This window comes from Diplotaxodon limnothrissa, linkage group LG14, assembly GCF_057381915.1.
Source record: "Diplotaxodon limnothrissa isolate DT_005_m linkage group LG14, D_limnothrissa_male_GT1.1, whole genome shotgun sequence".
Classification (NCBI taxonomy): Eukaryota; Metazoa; Chordata; class Actinopteri; order Cichliformes; family Cichlidae; genus Diplotaxodon; species Diplotaxodon limnothrissa.
Window position 1 is genome coordinate 15,604,920 of NC_140609.1, and position 27,293 is coordinate 15,632,212.

The 27,293-nt window shown below is 40.3% G+C and overlaps 1 protein-coding gene across 1 annotated transcript in view; it reads right to left on the reverse strand.

Moving 5' to 3' along the window:
* Positions 1–1,777: 1,777 nt before the first annotated feature.
* LOC146618618 (uncharacterized) overlaps positions 1,778–27,293 on the reverse strand; it is a 44,710-nt gene continuing 19,194 nt past the window's right edge. The window contains exons 2-7 of the mRNA XM_085370628.1: positions 26,530–26,726; positions 26,307–26,415; positions 25,613–26,030; positions 24,796–24,955; positions 18,946–18,999; positions 1,778–1,914 (exon numbers count right to left, since the gene is read on the reverse strand). Coding sequence (XP_085226754.1) covers positions 1,778–1,914; positions 18,946–18,999; positions 24,796–24,955; positions 25,613–26,030; positions 26,307–26,415; positions 26,530–26,726 — 1,075 coding nt within the window. The remainder of the gene's footprint in view (positions 1,915–18,945; positions 19,000–24,795; positions 24,956–25,612; positions 26,031–26,306; positions 26,416–26,529; positions 26,727–27,293) is intronic.

Consider the following 27,293-nt stretch of genomic DNA (forward strand, 5'->3'; position numbering starts at 1 on the left):
TAATAAATGGCAGTATTGTTTTTCTTTAAGTTTCTTTGATCTGATGACATTGTTTGATGTTCATAAACATGTAGTTTAAAAAAAGGTGAGAGTTATCAAAGAAATTCTTTGCTTTACTATTTTCTTTTTCGTTTGTTTCAAAACACTTATGCAACGTTTCTGATGCTCACTGGCTGAAACGAATAGTCAAAATGGAAATGAAACTCGTAATAATTGAGAAATTGCAGGAAATCAAACACTGGCACTATCAAATGCCTAAGACAAAACATCAGACAGCCATTCATTTCCTTTCCTCATCGGCGTTTTCAACAGTCTCTTTCACACACTCATTTGTTTTATGGTTCTCTCTTATGCTCTTTAACACTGTCTAATCCCTGATTAGTAGAGGAAGAGGGCGTTTAATGCTTGTCTCCACTTGTCTGCTGCTGAACTGTGACACATAAAAATGCTTACAACTGCACAGGCATACACTCGACACACAGACTTGCTCTTGCACAAAAGGAAAACCAGGTTCACACGCACACAAACCTACTCTGCTCCTCACTAATGTTTCACGTCTCTTTCTCTCTTTTTGCCAAAACAGGTACTTGAAAAGAATTTAACAGTATCCAGTGAGTGCAACCCAACATTCAAACAATGCGTTTACCCAAGAGAGAAAACGCATGTTAAAAGAGAAGTCATCCCAACATAATTGTACTAATTCTTCCAGGGATGCTTTTGTCAAAGTTAAAATACGCTATAAACAAGCAGTGTAATTATGTTTAGTAGAATTACTGTGATGTGGAAATTCCCTCACCATGGGAGAAAATGGGATGAAGAAAGGCAGGGAGCAAGGCTATTGCCCAGAGCCTGAATTTGGCAAGGGATCATGCTTATAGAGTAGTGGCGCTTACGTTTTTTTTGCCCAACCTCACAGTCTTGCTTCACTTCCTAAAAATGTTCAAAAATTTGCAGCTGATCTTTCCTGAGAGGAGCGATAGAGTTCTTCCCAACTTGCTGGGGAAGAGCCAAGTCTAAAACAATCTGCTGGTAAATGGTCTACCATCAGGGAAGACAGAACAGAGACAGTGCCAGTTGGACTCACTTAAGGGTTGTTTTCACTGAGGAGGCCAACTATTTAGAGGAAAAGTGGGGGATTAACCCATGAAAAATCACTTCTCTCAGCATTTAGTCTGTTCTGAAACTGCATGACAGGCAGGCAGAACACATTAGCAATAAACGTGGTACATATACAGCAAAAACAGAAAAACGGATTGTTGAGAAGTACCAAACTGACATACAAAAAAAAGTTACACGTATTGAGCAAAGTAAAAACAGCGCTTGAAATGTCACTTGATGAGCAGTGATATTTTTCATTTCCCATATTGAATAAAGTAATTACAGTGGCGTCCAATCAGCAGAAGTGGTGGAGCACTGGAGAGCTGACAGATTGCTATCTGTTTGACAGAGGCAAGTCAACAACACCTCTATCTTCACTCACATTTCCCCTGATGCCACAACACTTTATCTCTTCATTAACAACTGATAGGAGATGGGCCATGACAGTTAATTGCATCACTGGGATATGTGAGTGTGCACGCGTATGTGTGTGAGTGTGTGTGCTTTAACAGGTCATCACCATCAACTGCTGTGGCGTGCAATTTTGTGCTACTGTATACATTTGGGATTTAGGATCAGATGTGCACGTTGCATGTGCAGGGCTTACCTGTGAGGATGAAATGTTTCTACCGGACTGTCTCCTCTCTTTTTCCTTTTATCAGTCCTCTTCCTCCCCTCATTATATCATTTCCACACCTCTCTCCTCCCCTCCAGTCCCTTTCGTCACTGCTATCGTAACCTGAGGGTGTCTACGTCCCACGATGCATTGCAATCCGTCGGCTCGCCTGGTGGGTGATGGAACTGCAGTGACATCTACTGAGAGGAGAGAAGAGGAGAGGAGAAAAGAGGAGAGGTAAAAATGGACAGATGAGCCACTGTATTATTGAAAATCCAAGAGAAGTCACAACTAAGCAACTCCCCCTTGAACCTTTACTGCCAAGTATTCAACTCGGTTATTTAATATCAGCACCTTTCTAAAAAAGGGGGGGAAACCAATTGAAATTTCCCCTCCTTTTTCCAGATTTTTGTTCCTCAGCCTACTTTTGTGTGCAGATAATTGCTTCTCTTTAGTAACAGCAGCTCAGAGATGATTTTTATTCTAGTCAGCACGCTTTGATACAGGCTGTCTGTGTGTTGTGTAATTATTGTCTTAGCCACTGGCTGTCAAACCCCATTACGTGAGGTCAAGCTCAAATGACTATCCTGAGCTGATGACAATAATTTAATGACAGACACACACACATTAGTGAGCAATGTACTTACCAAAGCACGCACAGATATGTTTATGCACAAAAACACACACTGACCAAATTCACGCTGAGCAACACAGACAAATGAACATGTACTCATGTGTGCTCGTTAATACAAATGAATGCACAGTGGGAAATTTACCTTTTGACAGGAACCTATACCATGAATAATTCAAGATGTAGTTTAAATAAACTATTTTATTGTCTACTGAGTCATACGTGAATTTGAAATACATTTGTATGTGCAGGCAGCCATCATGTAATTATAAGGGCAGAGTGCTATCCATACAAAGATACAGCTTGGGTGAAGTCTGTTTTAATTCTCATCCCCTTTTTGCAGATTAAATCCCAAAGGTTTTATGCAGTTTAAAACACGAAGTCAAAGGAGCTTGCAAAGAAAAGCGTCTGGACTTCTTTAAGTTACTTGAAGACGTTTCACCTCTCATTCGAGAAGCTTCTTCAGTTCTAAGGTCAAATGGTGGAGAGTCCCAGATATAAACCTAGTGGGAGTGACCCCCCACAGAGGGACAAAAGCACCCCTGATGATCCTCTAATCGCCTGAGCCAAGGTGTGAAACTGGGCGTGGGTCCCAATCAGCCAGAGTTTCGGGTGTGTTCATTGTGAAACCTGGCCCCACCTTATCATGCGAATTCCTGAGATCAGATGGTCCAGGATGTGAGTGGGCGTTAAGGCGTCTGGGAAGGGATCTCAAAACTGGATTATAGATGGCAGAGAGTTGGTGTCGTAAACCACCGCCTCTGTTCAAAGATGGTCGCTCACAGTGGACATAGATGGCTTCTTTCACTCCTCTTTCAAACCATCTGTCCTCTCTGTCCAAAATGTGAACATTGGCATCCTTGAAAGAGTGTCCTTTATCCTTAAGATGCAGATGGACTGCTGAGTCTTGTCCTGTGGAGGTGGCTCTTCTGTGTTGTGCCATGCGCTTGTGAAGTGGCTGTTTGGTCTCTCCAATGTAGAGGTCTGGGCATTCCTCGCTGCACTGTACAGGATACACTGTACAGCATACACCACATTGTTAAGTCTGTGTTTTGGCGTTTTGTCTTTCGGGTGAACCAGTTTTTGTCTGAGCGTGTTGCTGGGTCTGAAATGCACCGGGATGTCATGCTTGTAGTGATGGGTCGTTCGCGAACGAAATGGCTCTTAGAGCCGGCTCTTTGACGTGAACGATGCGAGCCGGCTCCTTATCGCGAGCCGTCACGTGGGGTTTTTTTTTTTCTCTCACCCTCTCTCTCTCTCACTTTTTTTCCGCTTCACTCCGCACGTGAGCCTTGTGCTTTACGCTGGGCAGAGGGGGGAGGGGCGGTAGTTACACTCAGTAGCACAGGAACAGAGCCAGAGAGAGAGAGAGAGAAAGAGAGCCAGGGACAACAACATCACATTAGAAAGGTATAGTAATCATCCACAACTATTTTCGGTTGCAGATGATAAAGGATTCAGAAAGTTTATTCATGCAGGCCCATATGACAGAGAATATGCATCTTCTTTATGTTTTCATATTATAATTTATATTTAATTGTGTTGTGGTTTGCAGTGTTTTGTGTTGTTTTCACTTTAAATTTGTAAAAGGAAAAAGCTGAAAATTTAAATAGTTAAAAGTTGAAATGTGAATAGTTGATTTTTGTATTACATGATTTATTTATTACATTTTATGTGGAGTGAATAAATAAAAGTATATTTTTGGTGGCCCCTAGAGACAAAGCACATACAAACTTCAAATCACGTACGAACTCTGAAGTATGTACAAACTCCAAAACACGTAAAAACACGTACAAACTCCAAAACACGTAAAAACTCCAAAACACGTAAAAACTCATAAGCACGTAAAAACTTAGAAGCATATAAAAACTCAAAACACGTACAAAAGACAACAGAAGTGCTCCAGGATGCTGGGCGCAGTGTTGAGCTTTTGTTATCTTGTGGCTACACAAGCCAGCAAGTACCAACGACCGGATTTGATGTGTGGTAGTAACAGGTAAATGAACTTTTTTTTTTTTTAAATTATTTGAATATATATGAGTGCTTGTGTATGAATACACATACAATACATACATGCTTTCAATTGTGTAATTTAAGTGATCTAGTAGCTCTGCTTTGGAAGTTCAGTTCATGCTAGAAATGTGTTTTGGAGTTTGTACGTGTTTTGTCTCTAGGGGCCACTGCATATATTTATATATAAACATATATAAATAAAACCACTTTTTTTACGTTAGTAATTCCTTTTGTGCATAATTTTATATTATTGTTAATAATAAATTAATTAAAGCAACAAAACAATCTGAAGAGCCGGTTCGAAGCCGAAAGAGCCGGCTCTTTTTAGTGAGCCGAACCGAAAGAGCCGGATCTCTAAAAAGAGCCGGAAATCCCATCACTACATGCTTGGAGAAGCTTCTCGGATGAGAGGTGAAACGTCTTCAAGTAACTTAAAGAAGTCCAGACGCTTTTCTTTGCAAGCTCCTTTAACTACGATGACCTGGATGACTGAGAACCTTCACAGACATATTTAAAACACGAAACACTTTCTTGTCACTGTCTTGTCCTTTTGTGTGGCATGTGAGACTCTTAACTCCGTATTCAAGAGCAATCAGAAACATAAATGGTGAGAAGAAAAATGAAACAAAAATGTGTACTAATAGGTTAAAGATAAAAAAAAAAAAGCAAAAAAAAAAAAAAGCAAATTGTCGAAGACATCAGCGGGAAGTACTGAATCTTGTGAATTCAACTATTTAAACTAACAGGTTTAGCGTAGTGAGACATATTAAATAAATACAAATCACAGTCAGTATAAAATGATCTGGCAATGAGCACTTAACATCAGAAAACACACACACACACATCCTGAAAGAGACTGAAGTCGCCAGAATAGTCAACAGGTTTTGAAATTTTGATTTTTTTTTTTCCCCCAAAACTGCTTTGTTAAAAAATTTCATATGCAAAGCAAAAATTCCATATGAGTCTCACAAATAATTTCTTTGCTGATTAACTGAATGTATAAAGAAGTGTAACATACATCCAGGTCCATTTCTGGACAATGACCATTTTCATATATTGCCTTAGTGGATCCACATGAGTGGATTTTAAATTACCCAAGATGTGATGTCAAGCACAGACTTTAAGATTTAATTCAAGGAGGTTAACAAAAATACTGCATTAAGATTTTAGGAATTAAAGCCATTCTTATTCATAGTCCCACATTTCCAGAGCCTTACGAAGTCTCTGGACAGACCATGCTTTTCAGATACTGCAAAAAAAACTGAATGCAGAGAGACCCATAAACAAGCAGCAATAGAAGGAAGCTCCAGTAAAGGGCTTGCAGAGTATCTCAAGGGAGAAAACACAGCATTTGGTGATGGCATTGGTTCTTGACTTCAGGCAGGCATTGACTGCAATCCCTAAACAGTTAATGAAATATTTAAAAAAAACAAAACAAAAAACTAAATAACAGCCAAAGAAAAAGGGAAAATTCAAAAGCTTTACTAGGAGGTGAATCTCCAAAATGCTATACTAATCCTCATTAACAATATTAATATGTAAACATTGAAGCAGAAAGAATGCAGTTTTGCCATGATTTTCACGCAGTCTAAGTTATAGCTAGCATGCCTATTCAATCTCGCATTTGCCACCAGGTTAAGATCCATAGAAACCTTAGCTGTGGTGAGTAACATTTCCATAGTACAAATGCTATTCTGAGTGCATCCACACCTATAGTACTCTGTGCATTAGGAGTTTATAGCATGCAATATAACAACAGTCTGATCTATATGTTAATATCTATTTCCGTCCTGAGGGGCCTGTTCATTTTACAAAGTGTCTGTAGCAGGTGTAGCCCTGTCTATCTGTGACCAATGACACCAGGACACATGTCAAATAAAACTATATTACCTTTGATATATTGGCAGGATTATAAGACACGGAGCAGAGATGGACAACCATGTCAGAGGTGGAATAAAAGGTAGGAAAGAGAGAGTCAGAGAGGAACATGTTGGTGTTGCACTGAGAAGGGAACAAAAAGGCATGACAGGAGAGGGGCAAACACAACAGTGGCAGTTGTAAAAGGGGAATGTCTTAATTTAAAAAGAATTCTGATGGATAATAGAGGACAATGTTGAGGTAGAATGAGAAGCAAAAAATTACATAGGAGATGTGAGAGAAAAACAACTTAGAAAGGGAAGAGTGTTTTTCATATAACAGAGAAGAGTGGACAGTAGCTGTTGGACCAGAATAGTCCATCATGTTGCCTTTTTATTCAGATACACACACACACACACACACACACACACACACACAGGAAAACACCCTGAGTACTTAAGGTCAAAGACTAAGTTAGACTTCTTGCATATACAATTATTTATGATTATGTCTTTAAAGAAAAGAAAAAAAAGGTATTGTCCAGCAATATATTAATTCCAATTTCAGAAAGTCGGAAGGAAAAACTCCTTTTTAACAGGAAGAAACCTACAGCAGAACCAGGCTCAGGGAGGGGCACCCATTTGCATATTATATTCATTATATTCAGCAAAATGAGTGTCAGAAAAAGTAAATCTATTCTCTCAGTGGTCTTCAGTCTTTTTTTCCAAGTAACGAGTAAAGTAAGGGGTTGCAAAAACGGTAATTAGATTACCGTTACTTTCCCGTAAGCACACTGCGTTACCGCGTTACTAAAACCGTGATTTTTTTTGCGAGAATGTCTCACGACAGTGACGTAAGCGAGTGCGATTTTAGTGACAAGAGCTGTGTGCAGATCAACAATGGATCAACAATATCGAGTGCGGGAGAGAGTATGAGCCTGTAGCGTTTAAAGCGTGGAAGTACTGACCTTACTTTGAGTTTGATTCCATAAAAAGTGACAAAAACATTAGTGTCCATTGTGCGTGGGAAGAAAACTTCTTTTTACAGCAAAAAAACCCCTAAACTTCCAAGCAAGCACCGAGTGCGCTATGACCTAATGGAAAATTCACCTAGAAACTCCCGGATTCTTCCACTGACCACTGCGGCACACCTGCACCAGGGCAAACCTCCTATGGCGTTATTTTTGTGCCACTATTCTGAGCGCACGTAAAGAAAAATTGAGCGCACGTAAAAATAATTTGCAGTTGCAAGTGTTGCATTTTGAGGCGAAATTTATTTTGAGCAAAGAAAAGCTAAATTTGAGTGAACAAACTTCATTGCTGCGTGCAAAAAATGTATTTCAGTGTTTGCTATTATCCATACACACGCACAATAGCAGCCCCACTCGCTCAGTTTTTGCATTTGCGCTTGCTGGCAATGTGTTGCTTGCGCTCTCAACATTTCTGCCCGTGCGCGCTCAACTCTTTCTCTACACCGTTATATTTGTGCCACAAAACCAGCCAATCACAGACTTGGATTCAAAAAAATCTGATTGGCTGTTTTGGTCTCCAATCAGCTCGAAGTGACGAAATGCAATATTGCAGAATCTATTTCGTCAGAGGAACACAGAGTGGCGGAGTTTGAAATATTACTCTTTCTGGGTCACAAAATAAACTTTTAAGATATTTTCATGCGTGAATGTTGCTTTGTAGTGATGGCCAAATGAAGCTTTCTGAAGCATTGAAGCTTGTATTGAAAAACGGTTCATTACTTGAAGCTTTTCAACACAGTCTTCTCTGGTGACATCTGGTGGCCAAAAATAAGAAGAGCAGCTTGAATCCACAATTAAAACCAACTGCTTCGTAATGATTGCCCACTCTACAGAATGGAATTCTGTCTGATATTGGGCCACCGTTGTGTTGCTTTAAACGTGTATTTTTTGGGGTGACAAAAATGTTATTTATTTCTTTAATAAATAATTTTGACCAGTAAACTTTCCTTGTTTAAACATGCACCATGGTGTGGTCTTTCTTTGCTTGTGACGTCTTGATGTTGGTAAATACAATAAATGAAAAATACCACGTTACATATAATAATGTACAACACATTGGTCGTGTCCAAATTCATGGGCTGCATCCTCCTGAGTCCGCATTTGTAGACCGATTACGTCACAGCAACGCGCCGAAGGCTGTCCAAATTTGTAGACTCCTCTGAATGCAGCCGACAAATGCATCCTCCTTTTCCCCGAATTTGAAGGATGGGTTGGGTGTGTCCTTCGTGGCCTACCATATCCCAGAATTCATAGCGCGGCCCAGCCAAACTCCAGTTTCCAACAATGGCGGCCGCTACTAAGTTTTAAAATTACTCATACTAATTTTTCTGGGTCACAAAATAAACTTTTAACATATTTTCAGGCGAGAAAGTAGTTGTGTAAACATCAAATATCTGCTCGGTTTATCAAGATATCGCATATTTGCAAAAGTGCTTCGACGTTTTCGGAGACGTCTGCTACCCACCAGCTCCATAGCTAGCCGGGAGCTCGAGGATTACTGATGCGGCCAAGAACGGCACAACTCCCGGCACATCATTTTCAGATCACCGCGGACTGAGTTTATTAAACTCCACCGAGACAGCGGTGACGCTAATCAGAAGGCTAGACCGTCCAATTTCACGGTCGTTTACTTCCGGCCTACCCGACCTTCTGAGGTCCCGGCCCACGTAGACCGTGAAGGCCGGGTCCTCAGGAGGATGCAGCTCATGAATTTGGACACAACCATTATGGAGTATGCTTCTGCTGTGAGGTCCCGCCTCCATGTAGTTATGCAGTTAATCGCTAGATGGGTATTTTTATAAATAATATTACATTAGGGAAATTTTCCTATACATATTTTTGACCTGGGGGTAGAATTGATTGTGAACTGGAAAGGGAAAATGTTTATGAACTTGCAAATTAAAAACATGCATTTAAGGTAACCCTTTTCCATTTGTATTTAACAAGAAAATTTGTTCCACTGTGCGATGGCCGAACCTGTTCCTTTTATATTTAGATAATTTCTCCTGCCTTAAGGAAAATCCCTTCACATGGAACAGAAGAGGCTGGAGTGCAGAGAAACTGGTAGAGATGCAGTTATACAGTTTAACTGGGCCCCACAAACTATCAGCTAAAGAGAATAAATAAATTAAATTGCTGCACATTTTGCAGACTAACAGTTTAAGATTATTTAAAACATAAAATGTATCTTTTTATAACATTAAATGTAAAGAGTCAAATAGAAGTCTTTCTAAAGTTATTTAATGATATTTATATTATGAAAAGCAGATTTTTGACATTTTAAGTTTTTCCCGTTGTCAGATAAAATAAACACGCACAAAACAAAAGCAAACAACAAGAACACAAAGCTGGAAAACCAAGCCGATTGACCAAAATCAACTCAAAATACTTCCACACAGCAGAAACTCCTCTATTCCTCGCTTGCTCCAAATCTCTTAGTAAAAATATCAGTAGTTTGCTATCTGTCACCATCAAACACTCCACAAATCCCGCGAATGATTCGCTTCCTTATAAACCATTGAATCAGATACCAAAGCAGTTAGGTTCTAAATGAAGCTTCGGACGTCACTGATCACCTGACTCTGGCCAAACGAATCAAGCTTCGACACAGTGCTTCTGAAGCAGTGTGTTGATTTTTTTGACACACGCACCAGAGCGTCAGCTTCAAGCAGGCCATCACTATTGCTGTGTAAACTTCAAATATCTGCTTGATTCATCAAGACATCACATGTTTGCACAAGTGCTCTAAACATTTTCAGAGATGCCTGTTACCCACCAGCTGACCGGGTGGTCACTCGGGTTAAACATAATATATAGTATATAATATATATAAGGCTGAACTGACAAAAGATCACCGACTACACCACCAGGTATTATAGGAAAAACCATAAAGCCTTTGAACTAAAACAAACGCTGTTGTGACAGTGACGTACACTGGCTTTATGGTATATATGTATGATTTGTATCACCTTCATGTTTCCTTCTCACCTCATATCCAAACCGATATCATGAGCAGCAGCTTTTACAGCTGTGGCTCCAGCAAACATCAGCTGATACTAGAAATTTATTTTAAATAAATTATAACAACAGCTTATCAAGCTTAAACGTGCTGCTGTTGTTTAGCGCAACATCCACTGGTTTCCTCTTTCTGGCACAAAGTGGGCGATAAACAAACAAGAGAGATGATCAGCTGATCATTGATCAGTTTCATGATTGAAGTAGCAACAGGAGAGAGAGGGAGAGAAAGAGAAGAAGAGGCAGCTGTGCAGCAAAGACAGAATAACTCCAGTTTTGTGTCTTTTTCATTGTAGCTGAAGTACAGGACTAATCGCGTTCCTTTCCCCCTCAATACGGATGTATTGTAATTGGTCCAGCCCGCAGTTGATCATGACCAATTGGCTAATCCACCACCTTTCATTGTTTATACCGTTGCAAAATCCAAAACACGTACAAAATTCAAAACACGTACAAAATCCAAAACCCATTCAAACTCCAAAACACGTACGAACTCCAAAACATGTACGAACTCCAAAACACGTACAAAATCCAAAACACATGCAAACTCCAAAACACATGAAAAATCCAAAACGCGTACAAACTCCAAAACACATGCAAACTCCAAAACACATGCAAATTCCAAAACACATGCAAAATCCAAACACGTACAAAATCCAAAACACATGCAAACTCCAAAACACGTGCAGAATCCAAAACACATGCAAACTCCAAAACACATGCAAAATCCAAAACACATGCAAACTCCAAATCACAACGGAAGTGCTCCAGGACGCTAGGGGCAGTGTTGAGCTCGATTTGCAAAATAAACGGCAAGTTTGTTGCAAACACATGGGCTGTATGGGACAGTCTAGTCTCCATCGCGCTTCCCAGGTTGCCTAGCAACCATGATACTAACCGCTGGAAACGTGTCATACAACTTTGTTTGACAGAAATGAAGAAGAACATATTTTGTTCATTTGTTTGTTTGTTTCTACAAGAGCTTTGTGAGATTTAATAAGTATCTGAGGCTGAGACCACAGGACAGTAAAACATGATTGTTGGGCTTCATTTCTGTACTGAACAGTCATTTAAGATTAGCTAGTAAATAACAATTAGCTAATGTTTTTCATGAGACTAAAGTCATATCACTTTGGTAATGTAATGTAATGTAATGTAATGCTTCTTCCCGCAGGCGATACGGTCTCTCAATCACACCACCACACAGTACTGACCCACACATACAGTTCTTACACACACTGGACATTCTGGACATTGTTTTCACTTCATTACTTAAATCACGCTGCTGTTATTGTGTATATGCTGCTGTTATTGTGTATATATTTATTTATATTTCTTCATACATTCTTATATAGTTCTATATTGTGTATTTTGTTGTACAGTTATTTTATTTTCAACTTTAATTTATATATTTTACCTTATTCTCCCAGTCAAATTTACCCTTCATTCTAATTTGTGTTGTACAGTTATTTCATTTTTAACCTTAATTTATATTTTATTCCTTCCTAGTTAAATTGACCCTTTTTAATTTTTCATATTTATTTCCTATCTTATTCATAGCCTTTTCCTTTTTTGTTTTCTTTAGGTCACGAGCAGTTGTCCAAGCATTTCACTACATATCGTACTGTGTATGACTGTGTACGTGACAAATAAAATTTGAATTTGAATTTTTAAATATAATATGGCCAATATTATAGTTAATACATGAACATGAACTCTGTGTCAAATACTGAGCCTCAGTACAGATTCAAGTTGCAGTTATTTACATGTCTTCTCACCTAATTAAGTGTGCCTCTTGGCAGAGGCGCACTTAGTTAACTTTTGGCCCCCTAAAAACAGATTTCAAACTTCATTTGTGGTGTGTTGGCTCTCTCTAGTGGTATGTCGGGAGTGGTATGGCCTGTCTACCCGTATTTGGATTACCGTAATGACGAGAATATCAACGGCGCGCACAGCGTCGCTGCTTTAAGGAACCATTGGAATTTTTAAGGTTGCGCGAACCGTTGAATAGTTACGGTAACCGCAAGGGTGTATGCTTGGTGGAACACTCCATATCCCACAAGTCATGGCACGCCTCTACCGACTCAAACAATGGCGGCCACCATTTCGTTTTAATATATATTTTATTAGTGTTTCTAGGTCGCAAAATAAACTTTTAAGATATTTTCAGGCAAGGATGTAGGTGTGTAAACTTCAAATATCTGCTCGTTTTATCAAGAGATCCCATATTAGCAACAGTTCTCAATTGTGGATCAGGGAAACCTAAGGCAGGAGAAGCAGGCGGCTGCTGGTCGGAGCGTGAGGTGAACTGAATTTCAGGTAAGAAGTTATGAACTGCGCACTCTATTTGTGTCAGATATAAACCGAGTTTAGGTGTAGTTTATTTTCGTTGTGTTGACTTTTTACAATAACTCGTACTGCGTGCTAGCTAGCACGATGGAGTTTCTATACAGCTGTGTGCGCGCTAAGTTACTGATGTTGAACTTTATGACATGCTCCCATGTCATTCTCTCGCCTGTTGAAACTTCAATCATGAAACTGATCAATGATCGGCTTTTCTCTCGTTTGTTTATTGTGCTAAACAACAGCAGCACGTTTAAGCTTGATCAGCTGTTGTTAGAATTCATTTGATTTTAATTTCTAGTATCAGCTGATGTTTGCTGGAGCCACAGCTGTAAAAAAGGGCTGGTCGAAACCAGGAGATGTCCTTACTGAATCATCAGAGCTGAACTGGTGATGGAGAAACAGGTTTACCTTTTAGGTGACATGAATGAGTTGAAGGGAAGTTATGAACTGTTTCTGAGAGACAAATAACACCAAGCTCCTTTTTTTGTGTAGCTGACAGCTGGTAACTGTGCAGGGGCGGATCTAGCAAAGCTTTTGCCAGGGGGCCAGGTAGGGCATTAACAGGGAAAGGGGGACACGAAGATATACTTTTCTTTCTTGCTCTCATATAAAATATTTAGCTTTTATTAAATAGTTATCTGAATCTTACAACCAAAGCTTGTATAATAATACACAAGATTGGCTGTAGACCATTGTTAATCATTCAGAACACTGTGTAAAATAACAAAAAACAAAAAGTGAATATAAAAGTGCATAAATATTTATTTTACCTGTTTGATGTGTGTGGCAGGGCGTGGTCTGCAGTGCTGCTGCAGGGGAGGTGGACCCACGGGCGTAAAGTCTGTGCTCTCTCGGCTGTTTTTTTGGTGTGTGTTGGGCTGTGCGTTGAAAAGCTACAGCCGGCTGTGTGGGTACACCAACCATGTGCGAAAAGTGGTCCATAACGTAATGCTTCAAAGCATGTTCATGCAAACATTGTCGGGTCTGCCGTGGTACAATGCGACTTCTGCTCATGAACCTCTGTGCACAGCGTCTGCAAATCGGGGCTGTACGAAGTAGTGATGGGTCGTTCGCGAACGAAATGGCTCTTAGAGCCGGCTCTTTGACGTGAACGACGAGAGCCGGCTCCTTATCGCGAGCCGTGACGGCTCGTGGTTTTTTTTTTCTTTCTCTCACCCTCTGTCTCGCACTTTTTTTCCGCTTCACTCTGCACGCGAGCCTTGTGCTTTACGCTGGGCAGAGGGGGGAGGGGCGGTAGTTACACTCAGTAGCACAGGAACAACAGAGCCAGAGGGAGAGAGAGAGACAGAGAGCCAGGGACAACAACGTCACATTAGAAAGGTATAGTAATCATCCAAAACTATTTTCGGTTGCAGATGATAAAGGATTCAGAAAGTGCGGATTCATGCGGGCCCATATGACAGAGAATGTGCATGTCCTTTTTGTTTTCATATTATAACTTATATTTAATTGTGTTTTGCAGTGTTTTGTGTTGTTTTCACTTTAAATTTGTAAAAGGAAAAAGCTGAAAATTTAAATAGTTAAAAGTTGAAATGTGAATAGTTGATTTTTGTATTATATGATTTATTTATTACATTTTATGTGGTGTGAATAAATAAAAGTATATTTACGGTGGTCCCTAGAGACAAAGCACATACAAACTTCAAATCATGTACGAACTCTGAAGCATGTACAAACTCCAAAACACGTAAAAACACGTACAAACTCCAAAACACGTAAAAACTCCAAAACACGTAAAAACACGTACAAACTCCGAAGCACGTAAAAACTCAGAAGCACATAAAAACTCAAAACACTTACAAAAGACAACAGAAGTGCTCCAGGATGTTGGGCGCAGTGTTGAGCTTTTGTTATCTTGTGGCTACACAATCTAGCAAGTACCAACGACCGGATTTGGTGTGTGGCAGTAACAGGTAGATGAGCTTTTTTTTAAATTATTTGAATATATTTGAGTGCCTGTGTATGAATACACAAACAATACACACATGCTTTCATGCTTTCAATTGTGTAATTTAAGTGATCTAGTAGCTCTGCTTTGGAAGTTCAGTTCATGCTAGAAATGTGTTTTGGAGTTTGTACGTGTTTTGTCTCTAGGGGCCACCGCATATATTTATATATAAACATATATAAATAAAACCACTTTTTTACGTTAGTAATTCCTTTTGTGCATAATTTTATATTATTGTGAATAATAAATTAATTAAAGCAACAAAACAACCTGAAGAGCCGGTTCGGAGCCGAAAGAGCCGGCTCTTTTTAGTGAGCCGAGCCGAAAGAGCCGGATCTCTAAAAAGAGCCGGAAATCCCATCACTAGTACGAAGTCCCCTCATCGTTACACAAAACTGTAAGCTGTCATCTGTGACGCGCGAGCGGTGTTTGTTTTTACCATAGTTCATGGTGGAGAATGGCTGCTCTGCTGAGTTTTGCTCTCTGTAGCCGTATGAAAGGCAAACTACACTGATTAGCAGCGGCATAGGCACACTTAAAATTTCTTCTGAAATTTTCGCTTTCTAGTATATATATATATACACACACAATTTAACACATATTATACATGATTCTTTAAGAAAGGAAATAAAGGCCGTGTGCCCTGTGCTTCTGTCAGGGCTCTGTGTGCGGGCAGGCGGAGAGGAGGATCCAAACGCAGGACTCAGACACTAACGTGAAACTCAAAAACCTCAGCTTTATTGCTGGTATGAAAACAAAACATGAAGTGACCACTGAAATCGGAGAACAGGAACACAGGCATAATCTGAGGGTACGACGCGACACCGAGCATGGGAAAACACAGGGCTTATATACACAGGGTAGTAACGGGGGAATCGGCAATAGCAGTTTCACGTACTTTGATAACGAGTCGGCATGCAAAGTAGAACAGTGCAACCACCCTGCCCCAGTTAAATATTCCATCTGAAAAGATCTCAGAGGCCACTCTCATAAAAACCTTTCTTGTGGGACAAAGCGAAGAGTTATTTATCATTCTAGGGAAAAAGATTGAATAATGGTAAGCAAATAATTTAGTTATTACAGTTATAGTTGAACAAACATGCATATCATAATACTCCACGCCTTTAAAGTTGCCTGAAGAGGCACACAGACAAGTTACCAACCTTTGGAGCTCTACATTTCCATCCAGCTCGTCTCCAATATGCTGCAGGCACTGAGCAAGCTTCTTATGTTTTGGGTCAGTCAGCTGGCTTCCATCAAGCTGTTCTCTCGTCACTGCACTATTGCCATCTCTTTGCCTCTGAACTCGCTCATAGATGAAACTATACAGCACAAATACACAACAGTAAGCCATCTTACACTTTCTCTAGTTCAACAGCAAGAAACCAAAGTGAAGGGGTTAAGATGACCTGGTTACCTAAGCTGGTTGTCATCATTGAACCTTGGCACATTAGCACTTTCAAAATGGACTGTTACTTATATATAGCACTTTACTACTCTCTTTGAGTGTCGAATGTGTTTTCTTACAACAAGCCTCGTTCACATATGATACATATTTTCTCTGTGCCAAAGCACTTTTAACCCAGCATTAGGACACTAGCACTCTGACGGATGTGCCAAGGTCAACATGAGATTCACTATTTATGTTGACATGCAACCTAGAAGATCAAACAAACAGCTTTGCAATTGGTAGGTGATCAGCTCTTCCTTCTGAAACAAGTCAACAAAGGCACTCAAACTCCTTACACCCAACCCCTTATATCAAGTTGATTTCCTTCACAAAAATGATATATTCCACATATAACTGCTACCCAAGAGTGTAGTGTGTACTCACTCCTGTAACAAAATAGTTCCGACTTCCAGTATCTGATCTCCGGAATTCCATGAAAGACAAAGGTAGACACTCATTAGATGACTCAAATGCTGATAAATAAGCATTGCGCCAAATTATTATGAGATCACTTTAGATGACAGAAAAATTATACGTCAATTCTCAGTTTCATCGTACGTATTTTTTTTCGTAACAATTAGTTTAAACACGTTTTTAAAACTATTGTTTTTGTAAATTATTTATATCTCCTGTTGAACTCAACTCTAGACACCTGTTTGTCCGTAACATATACAAAGGCAATACATCAAATCTGGTGTTAGTTATTTAGTTGATAGTATTAATTTAAGTTAATTCACGTTAAAAACTGCCGTAACTGCCCAGTCAACACACATATGTGGGGCCCAAATAGGGAGCAGCAGGGCTAATATTTGGGGCCCACTTGGGAAACCCAACTGGGGTCCAGCTAATTTTGTCCTCAGTTTCCATGGTGGCCCCAAATGTGTTTGCCCACATAGGTTAATGACGGGCCCTGGATGGGCCCCAAATCCGGCCCAGCGAATAAACAAGTGTGGGACCCAGATGGGTAGAAGTGGGTCTGATAGTTGGGGCCCACTTGGGTTACCCACCTGGGACCCAGCTACTTTTTCCTCAGTTTTCATGGTGGCCCCAAGTGTGTTTGCCCAGATGGGTTAATGATGGGCCCCGGATGGGTCCCAAATCAGGCCCAGCCAACAAACGAGTGTGAGGCCCAGATGGGTAGAAGCGGGTCTGATATTTGGGGCCCACCTGGGTTACCCACCTGGGACCCAGCTACTTTTGTCCTCAGTTTCCATGGCGGCCCCAAGTGTGTTTGCCCAGATGGGTTAATGGCGGGCCCTGGATGGGCCCCAAATCAGGCCCAGCCAATAAACAAGTGTGGGACCCAGATGGGTAGAAGCGGGTCTGATATTTGGGGCCCACCTGGGTTACCCACCTGGGACCCAGCTACTTTTTCCTCAGTTTCCATGGTGGCCCCAAATGTGTTTGCCCAGATGGGTTAATGATGGGCCCCAAATCAGATCCAACCAAAAAAACGTGTGGGGCCCATATGCATAGAAGCGGGTCTGATATTTGGGGCCCACCTGGGACCCAGCTACCTTTGTCCTCAGCTTCCATGGTGGCCCCAAATGTGTTTGCCCAGATGGGTTAATGATGGGCCCCAAATCAGATCCAACCAAAAAAACATGTGTGGGGCCCATATGCATAGAAGCGGGTCTGATATTTGGGGCCCCCCTGGGTTACCCACCTGGGACCCAGCTACTTTTGTCCTCAGTTTCCATGGTGACCCCAAATGTGTTTGCCCAGATGGGTTAATAATGGGCCCCAAACCAGATCCAATCAAAAAAACATGTGTGGGGCCCATATGCATAGAAGCGGGTCTGATATTTGGGGCCCACACGGGTTACCCACCTGGGACCCAGCTATTTTTGTCCTCCATTTCCATGGTGGCCCCAAGTGTGCTTGCCCAGATGGGATTTTGGATAATACAGTAAGCTAAAATTTAAATCACCTGTACAACAAAGTCAGTTTATCTTTTTTATTAATACTGATTAATATGAAATTTTAAAACAGTATGCAGTATAACAGTAATTTTTTATATACTATACAAATATTTTTTTTGTTTAGAGAACATGTTGACAAAAAAGGTCCCTAGTATACACAAAACAATAACAAATCAATGTTATACAGTTTAAAAGAAAAAGAAATGCACTGAAACACAGCTTCTCACTCATTCACTGATCCATTGGTCCTGAAAAAAAGTGCACTTTTTCACAAATAACATCAGATTTGCAATACTACTGGAGTTGTTTTGAAAGTTGTGCTGAACAAGTTGTTTGACCTCCTACATTGAACTCTTTGAAGACCATGAGTATCCATGGTAACAGAAAAGCTATTTACAAAAGGATTAACCAAGTAGGCACTCAAAAATCAAATTAAAAGACATCTACATAGTTACATTGATAAGTGTTGTGGGGTGTCTCAGTGATGGACAAAGCTTAGAACAGGCACGTGGTTAACCAGTTGCATGGTGCAGAAACAATCACCTCATAGTAAACACAAAACAGAATGGATGATTGTGGATTTCAGGGGGAACAGGAGTAAACAAAGCACGGTTTACATGCTGAGAGACGAGGGAGAAGACTGGAAATGTAACAACGACTACATCTACCAAGGAGAGAACAGATTCTACTTCTTGAGGTGTGTGCTGGATGGGCACCGAAGATTTTCATGTAAAACAAAAATAGGGCCATCAGATAAAGTTTGGGAACTACTACTTTAATGTCTGCACCAAGATGTGGAATATCTTCTACAAGTCTCTTGTGGAAATTCCAATCTGCTTCCCAGCCATTTGTTAGGGCAGCAGTATCAGAGTCTGTGAGTTTGAAGTCACACTGGTGACACACTGGTAAAGAAGGCTGGCGCTGGAGTTCCTGGAGCTGATTGTGCAAAGAAGAATATTGCACAAACTGCTAAACATAACTGGAAATTGTTCACATACCGTAACACAGTGAGGAACCAAAAAATGGTTTAGTGAGAGCCGTCTTCAAGTATGCTGCAAACCAGAGAGAAATATGTGGTCATTCCTGGCAGCAGCCATCACCCTCCAGAACAACCTGAGCTGATGAGCCCCCCCCCCCAAAAAAAACCAACCCAAACATAATTTCCCTCAATAATAAAGTATTTCTAATTAATTTCATCTCCACAGTCTATCTAAACCGAGTCACTAAGGTATACCTCTCTTGCACGCGACACTGTGCCCTTGCTAGGGCTGCTCGATTATGGCAAAAATGATAATCACGATTATTTTCACTGGAATTGAGATCTCGATTATTTGACGATATTTATTTAACCCTTTAAGACCTACTATAGAACCAAGTCCGCCAGAGCTTATATTATTTTTTTACATGTTGTAGTGCCATTTGTGGGAGCATTTTAATTTGCTATGCAACTGTTATAGCCCATATTTTAATAATATGTATGCATTAAGTCCATAGTAACTACATTAATTGCAAAAAAGTGCAATAAACTACAAAAAAAATTGAAAATCATTTTTGTTTTTTTTACATATATTTCTACTTGGAGAAATTTAAGAGGCTTATCCCTCAAAACTTTAAATACAAAAAAGTTGCAAAAAATAGTTTACAACAACAGGAAATTTATTTTGAGTGTCTTCATAGTTTTATTTTGGAGATACAGCAATTTTTATATACTGCAGGAAAAACGAAAAAACAATCCTATGATGCAAATTTGCAAAGAAAACAGCATGTGCATCAAAATAAACTATTTCCAGCAGTGCAATTCGAGTTCTAAGCATCTCAGAAACTATTCAGAAAAGTCAAACATGACCAGTATAGGCTTTTAAGGCCTACGAGTAAAAAATGACGTCACTTCCGGTTTCGGGCAGGAAATGGCGGATATGCGGTAGTTCGCGCTGACCTCTGTTTCAATGTGGGAAGTGTTACGAATAGCTGATCGGATCGGCAAAGCGTGTTTCTGGAATATTGTGTTTTTGTTGCTGCAAGCGCTTTTTATGCAGTTTTTGCAAAGCTTTATGTGGAAGGAAACCGTGACCGAGGACAAGCTGATGGCATCAGATGTAAGTACAACTCCTCCGGGTTATTGCGCTAGCTTACACGGTTCCGGTTCTACAGGGATTTAAAAATAGTTACACAAAACGGAGCGTGCTGCTCGACCGGCTTTAAAGGGTTAACAATGACTTTAAAAAATAATATAAAATAGTGTGCAACACCACTGAAGTTTTTTTTTTACCTCTCTTTTCAGCCAACGGCAGTCACTCTCTCCTCTCCAAATAACTTCTGCTTAGCTTTCCGAGCTTCCCTCGGGTCCTCTTAATCAGCGGTCTCCAACCTTTTTTGCGCCACGGACCAGTTTATGCCCGACAATATTTTCACGGACCGGCCTTTAACCCCTTAGCAGTCCTACAAATTTTGCCTAAAATTTGTGAAAAAGGCATATCCAAAATAAATTGCATGCTGCTCTTGAACCATTTGGAGTATATGCATGGTTTTGGTCTCTTTTGAAAGGAGACAATCTGTAGTTTGTTCCTGAGGTGTCAGAATCACTTTATGTCATACTGCTATTGAGTAATAGAACTTTGAACACACTAAAAAAGAGAGAAAAAAAAATCCGCCCAAGTTTTTTTTTGTAAGGAATGCATGCAGATGCCTACCTTGTGAGGTATTAGCTGGAAAACACAACAGGATCAAAGCATGAAGCCTTACCAAGCCACAATTCAAATTTGATAACAATATCTTAGAAAATGAGTGTTCTATGCAAGTTTATTTAGGTCTATGTATAGGCGCTACCCAAAAAAGGCCACTTGGAGACTCCAAATGGCCCTTTGTAACAATCAACACATAAAAGGCTGTAATTCTTGAATGCTTTTATGTACAGTCCTAATTTTGGTCTCTAATTAAAGGTTACACTCAGAGCTATTCTTACATCCAGATTTATTGTCAATACTTTACAAAATTACAGGAGCATAAACATTATACAGTGTTTTTTTTTCAATTTCGAAACAAATGTAAAGGGAAAAAAAAGTATTATGGCATTAAAACTCACTATATATACACATTATGTATATGCATCTGTGGGTGTATAAATATATATATAGTTTTTCACACAAATGTATTTTTACAATTATATTTTTTAGAGATCATTGGCATCATGCCAGTCTTTATAACAATCTCGACTTGGCAAAAAGCACAAAGGCACATCACAGGAGGAGCACTTTACTGGTGTCTTTGCCTGGCAGTGTCTGCACCTCAGACGACCTGTGGTGCTGTGTCCACTGATATGCACAGGCTTGTGATGTGCTCTGTTTGGAGAGGGTGATGGTGCGGGCGATGGAGCAAGGCTGCCAGCTGCCGCTGCCAGCTCCTCAATAAGTGTCTCCCGAAAAGCCTTTTGGTGCATGGGTACCTCTCCTTTACCCTTTGTGATGCTCTTGTGAAGCAGGAAGGCATTCACAACAGCAATGTCCAGAAAATGATAAAAAAATGTCTTATACCACCTCTGAGTCTTGTGGATGACTTTATAGTAGTTTATCAAGGCATCGGAGTGGTCCACCCCACCCATGCACCTGCATTGACAGAAAAAACAAGAACAAACAGAATTGAATAACAAGAACAAACAAAATTGGATTTCCAAAAAACAAAATAAATAACATAATAGTTATATAGATTGTTGAATATAAAATACATACCGATTATACTCCTTCACTGCTGGTGGAACAGAGATGTCTTTCAGCACCCAGTGTCCATCTGCATCTCTAACTCTCCTTTGAACAGTGTCCCCAGCATGGGCTGTGTGGAGGGTTGAGCACAGGAACACATCCCTTGTGTCTCGCCACTGAACGAAGAGAAGGGAGTCCTTTCGGATCCATCTTATGCTGCCACGGGGAGATTTAGAGTCCAGGCAATTTTTTTTGGTTTTTGGAAATCCAATTCTATTTGTTCGTATTGTTCCACATGCCCAGATCCTCTTCTGAAGGAGGTCACAGAAAAGGGAGGGACTACTATAAAAATTATCTACAAAAAGTTTGTATCCTGTGCCAAGCAACCGTGTATCGATAAGCTCCATCACGGATTCATAACTTAGTCCCTTGCCACTGTTTCCCTGCAGCTTCCCTTCATACACGAAAAAGTCCCATGTATATCCGTTGCTCGAATCTGCCAAAACAAAAAGTTTGTATCCCCAGCGAACAGGCTTATTTTTCATGTATTGCTTTATTCCAATACGTGCTTTGGAGGCAACCATTCGCTCGTCAATGGAAATTTCTTGGCCAGGGTAATAGTTTATTTTACAGACCTCCCTCATCTCCGTGTATAATGGTTTTATTTTGCAGAGACGGTCAAAATCTGCCGTACCTCTTCTCTGCTCATTAGCAGCATTGTCCTCCAAACTGCTTAGGTGAAGGGAGCGGCAGATCCTTTGAAACTTCTTACCAGACATTATTTTTTTAGGGAATGGAAGGCTGTACAGTTTACTACCTCGCCAGTAATCAGTGATTGCAGGGAGTTTGACCAGACCCATATAAATCACCATGGCCATAAAAGCATACATGTCCTGTAAAGTCAAGTCAATCCATGGGTTAGAGGGCTTGTGGCATGTTGATCCAAAGTCATTTGTGTTTTTAATTATTGTCAGCAACATGGAGTTTGTGAAATAAAGTTGAAAAAGCTGTAAAAGTGTGTATGAAGCTGTAGGTATGATCTGAGGTCCTGGTGATTTGATGGGCCTGAAGGTGGGCTGTGGTGGTATTATGTCTGGAGCATCTGTATCATTCCATCCCTCTTCAGATGTACTGGCTGGCATCTCAGCTTGACTGCTGCCAGTTCTCCCTCTTCCTCTTCCTCTCCCCCTCCCTCTTGGCCTTCTGCTTCCAGAAACTCTTTGGAAAGTGGAAGGATGTGGCTCCTCTTCTGACGAAATGCTGTCATCGTGTTCCTCTGTACTTGTCTTTTTACTGGCTGGCTCCCATAGTTCATCTGATTCTGATGATTGTCTGTGATATACAAAAAAACAACAACGATATAAGTTAGCAGGAACACCTCAAAACACACACAATATATATATATATATATATATATATATATATATATATACACACATTATATAAAGACACACGACGTGAGTTAGTAAGAACACAATCAAAACACAAAGATGCACACACACAAACAAACAATATAAACACAGCAGGAGTTAGTAAAAACGCATCAAACACACAGAGGAGCAGGCGCGCACACACACAAAGGCGCACACACACACAAAGGCACACATACAAACAGTAATATCATTGTATGATATAATAAACACTTACATGTCGAGAGTAGCGTCTCCTCCATCCAAAAAAATATCCTCTGCTACCGAGTCAACAAAGGAAACATCACTGTCTTCTTCGGAAATATCTTCCTCCGACTGATCACTGTCACGCCGAGTGCATTGTTCGAGGACTTCTTCCAGTGAGAAGTAAGTTTTCCTCTTTGCCATTTTGTACTTACAAAGCTCCTTTGGTCGCAAGTTCTCTCAAAATGCTGTATGAACACAGACGCTGTCGTCGCTATGAAAGTTTACGCAAAAGCGCACGAGTGACAAAAACCTTTTGCGCATGCAAATAAAAGGGGAAAAACAAGTGTCCTCCCCCTTAAGCTGCATATCAATCTTCTTTAAAGATCATTGGCTATCTGATACGCCAATCATTTTGACACTCTGCCACAATTGGAAGAAGTTACTGCCCATCAAAGGGGGGCTGGCCAGACCGCTGACCACCAGCTGTGTTTGGCTATCGCTGCTTGTTCACACCTGTGTGAAGCACCCATTGGTTCAAATGAGGTGTCAATCGAAAGTGCAGAGGTCAGCGGCCATTTTGAGATCAAAATACCCGGAATATTTACATGTCAAGAGCTGCTAATGCTTCAGGAAGCACCGAAAATAGGATTATTCGCCGGCTACTTTGAAACAATACTATTACATTCAGTGGATGTTTATCAACATATAAATGTCTCAGAGACTAAATATTGGACTGATTTGGATTGCCTGGACTCTTGGCAGTCTAACTACACCGTTTTTGTTGGAATATTATGAACCAGTGGACTAACAGGTGCTTTATATGTGAGTACAGACCTTATTGTTATTGTTTTTTTTCGATGTTGGCAGCCTGACATAAACACTAATTGTACCTGCTATGTTGATTCTATCTTGAAATGCTTTACATCGTTCGAATCACGAGAATCTCAGCTTTCCAAATATATATAACATGTTTAGCTTCTTTTTTGATAAGTTTTTGTACGTAACCAATTAGTCCCCTAAACCATCCAATGTACCGTGGGCGGTACGTCCGACTGCTAACAGGTGTCGCGGATAAATGAGGGAGGGGCTAATAATCGGCTCCGTCATTTTTAATGATCGTTGAAAGCCCAGATCGTAATCGTGATTAAAATTAGATTAATTGAGCAGCCCTAGCCCTTGCCATGCGATTTCCTCCTCTATCTCTTGTACCAATAAACCACTTAGATGCTGCCTTTTCTGCCTCTTTTCTGGTAATCTGGCTTGTAAGAGCATTTTTTTTCAAGCTGCCTGTAAAGCACAGATATTGACCACAAGAAAGTGAGACTTTATTACTGAATCTAGACACAGCTGTAATTCTCTTTTTTTTGTTACATACTTATATTTATACTGTGACACAGCATAAGATGTCACATAAATGTTGAACCAAAGTATAAAAACCTTAAGTCAGTGATTAAATTGATTGGAAGACTGACTACAGCTGAAGTGAGCATCTGTTATTCAAACATCAACAAAATATCTTACAAACTAATGAGCTTACCATATAGCACTTCAAAAATTTTAAGCCCTCGAAATTCCCGCTTTCCATGGTGCCCAACGAAGTTATATTGCCTGGATAGAGCATTGTCCATAATGAAAGCCATCATTCTTCTGGTGGCTTCATCAACAGTGCTCCCTCCGATCTCTGCCACAACAGCAACCTTAGGACACACAAGGACAATAATTTTACTGACAGTAGTACCATCAGTCACACCTAAAAGAAAACCTGCATAGCTACACAGTAATTAGGCTTAAATGCAAAGAGCTAAATGACTGATCCACCAAAAGTATTTTCTTAAGGTTTGGCGTGGCACAACTTGTAAAGTACAACTTATTTTATTTTCAAAAACAGCAACTTTTGTGAAGCTCACCTTCCACTACTTCATTGAACTGACCATGTTTGAACAAACACCAACTTTCCTTGATCATGGTAAATGGCCTGTATTTATATAGCGCTTTACTAGTCCCTAAGGACCCCAAAGCGCTTTACATATCCAGTCATCCACCCATGCATTCACACACTGGTGATGGCAAGCTACATTGTAGCCACAGCCACCCTGGGGCGCACTGACAGAGGCGAGGCTGCCGGACACTGGCGCCACTGGGCCCTCTGACCACCACCAGTAGGCAACGGGTTAAGTGTCTTACCCAAGGACACAATGACCGAGACTGTCCAAGACGGGGCTCGAACCGGCAACCTTCCGATTACAAGGCGAACTCCCAACTCTTGAGCCACGATCGCCCGTCATAACTGCTAGCATAAAACGCAGATTGAGGCATTAATCAATGACTATTGTTATTACATCATTATTATTTACCACTTCTTTCAGGAAGACAGGGTCTATCAGTTTTTGCTCCACTACTTCCACGTCTGCGACTGTCCGGAGAGGAAAAACAGCACCCTCGGGTAATACTGCAGCAACTGGTCCATCACGTTGTTTGAGGAGAGACTGTAGCATTCGACTTTGGATCCTCTGAGTCTCCTTAATGTCTTCCAGGAGGGTTAGAACACGTACAAACATGCTGGTATTGGTGGCTTGTACAAGTTGTCTTGGAACTGGTTGTGAAACCACAGGTGAAGGAGTTGAGGGTGGTGGTAGCTGAACAAATGGATGAGTGATGTTCTGGTGGGGAGTTTCACTTGAATGTCTATTCTCCATTGCTGATGGTGATGAGGTCTCTGGCTGTTCCGCAGCGTTGTCCCAATCCTCATCCGAGCTTGACTGGATCACTGGCCTTAAAATGAATTTTAAAAAATATTAAAAAACCCCACAAACAATTTAGTTACTGGTTAGTCCTACAAACTAAAAACATTAATGTATAGTCCGGCATCAAAAGGAGTCTAAAACTGATTTTTAAAAGTCAAAAAGTTACAAAGTGCTATTTTAAGATCATATCTAAATCTGGTGAGCAGCAATGGTCTGCTAAAGACACTGTCAATTTTTTTTTGTTTTTCTTATAATCACCACGATAAATTGTTGCTTTTAAGGCGTTTTTAAGAAACATAATTACCTCCTTTTCCGCTTCCCTTTTCCCAATCTGCTTCCAGAATCCGACTCAGTCTGCAGATCAGAGGTTGCTTCAGACCTCCGCAGTTTCACCCTGGCATTTTCATAGTTTTCTGTAAATTTTTGACATACATCAACAAAATGTTGTTAGTGAAATTACAGGGAAATTTTTTGTTCTGTCTTTAATGACAGAATATTTGGTAGCAATAAATAAAAATGCTTCTTACCAGCTTTCCCCAAGATGTGAACTCTGTACTGTGACCAGTTTGTATCTGGAGTAACTCCATCCTTTACAGCCTTATTGATATTGACTCTCCCTGGTGGCCAGAAACAAGAATCTTCCGCTGGTCCTGTAAACCACTTGCAAGGAATTATGGATACACCTCCACCATCCAGAAAATCAACAACTGCAAATGGTAGCATGCTGGTGAGAAAGCAAAAAGAAGCCAACTAGTACAGCAGTGGCAATGCCATATATCCAGACTTCACTGGCAAAAGCACCATTTTCTGTTTTATTTCATCAAGTAATACAAGATGCATTTGTTTAGACAGATTTGAAACAAAGTAAATTCCAAGGCATGTTGAGTCCAATGGATAGCTGAAAAAGGCATTACAGTTTTCAAAGATAGATATTTTTCTTTAGATATTTAGAAGTCAATGTGGGCAAAGATCTACTTCTATATAATAAGCTCTAGTACATCAATCTTTATTATTTTCAGCTCATGATTTATTTCCATTTTTCAGCAAAGCAGCCTTTGAACTATACACAGCACCTGCAAAGGGAGTTTTTCCTTCCCATTGTCACCAAAGTGCTTGCTCATAGGGGGTCATATGATTGTTGGATTTTTCTCTGTATGTATTATTGTAGGGTCTACCTTACAGTATAAAACACCTTGAGGCGACTGATGTTGTGATTTAGTGCCGTATAAATAAAACTGAATTGAATTGAACCATCTCACAAGCTTACTCACAATTAGGGGTAGGTTTCAAT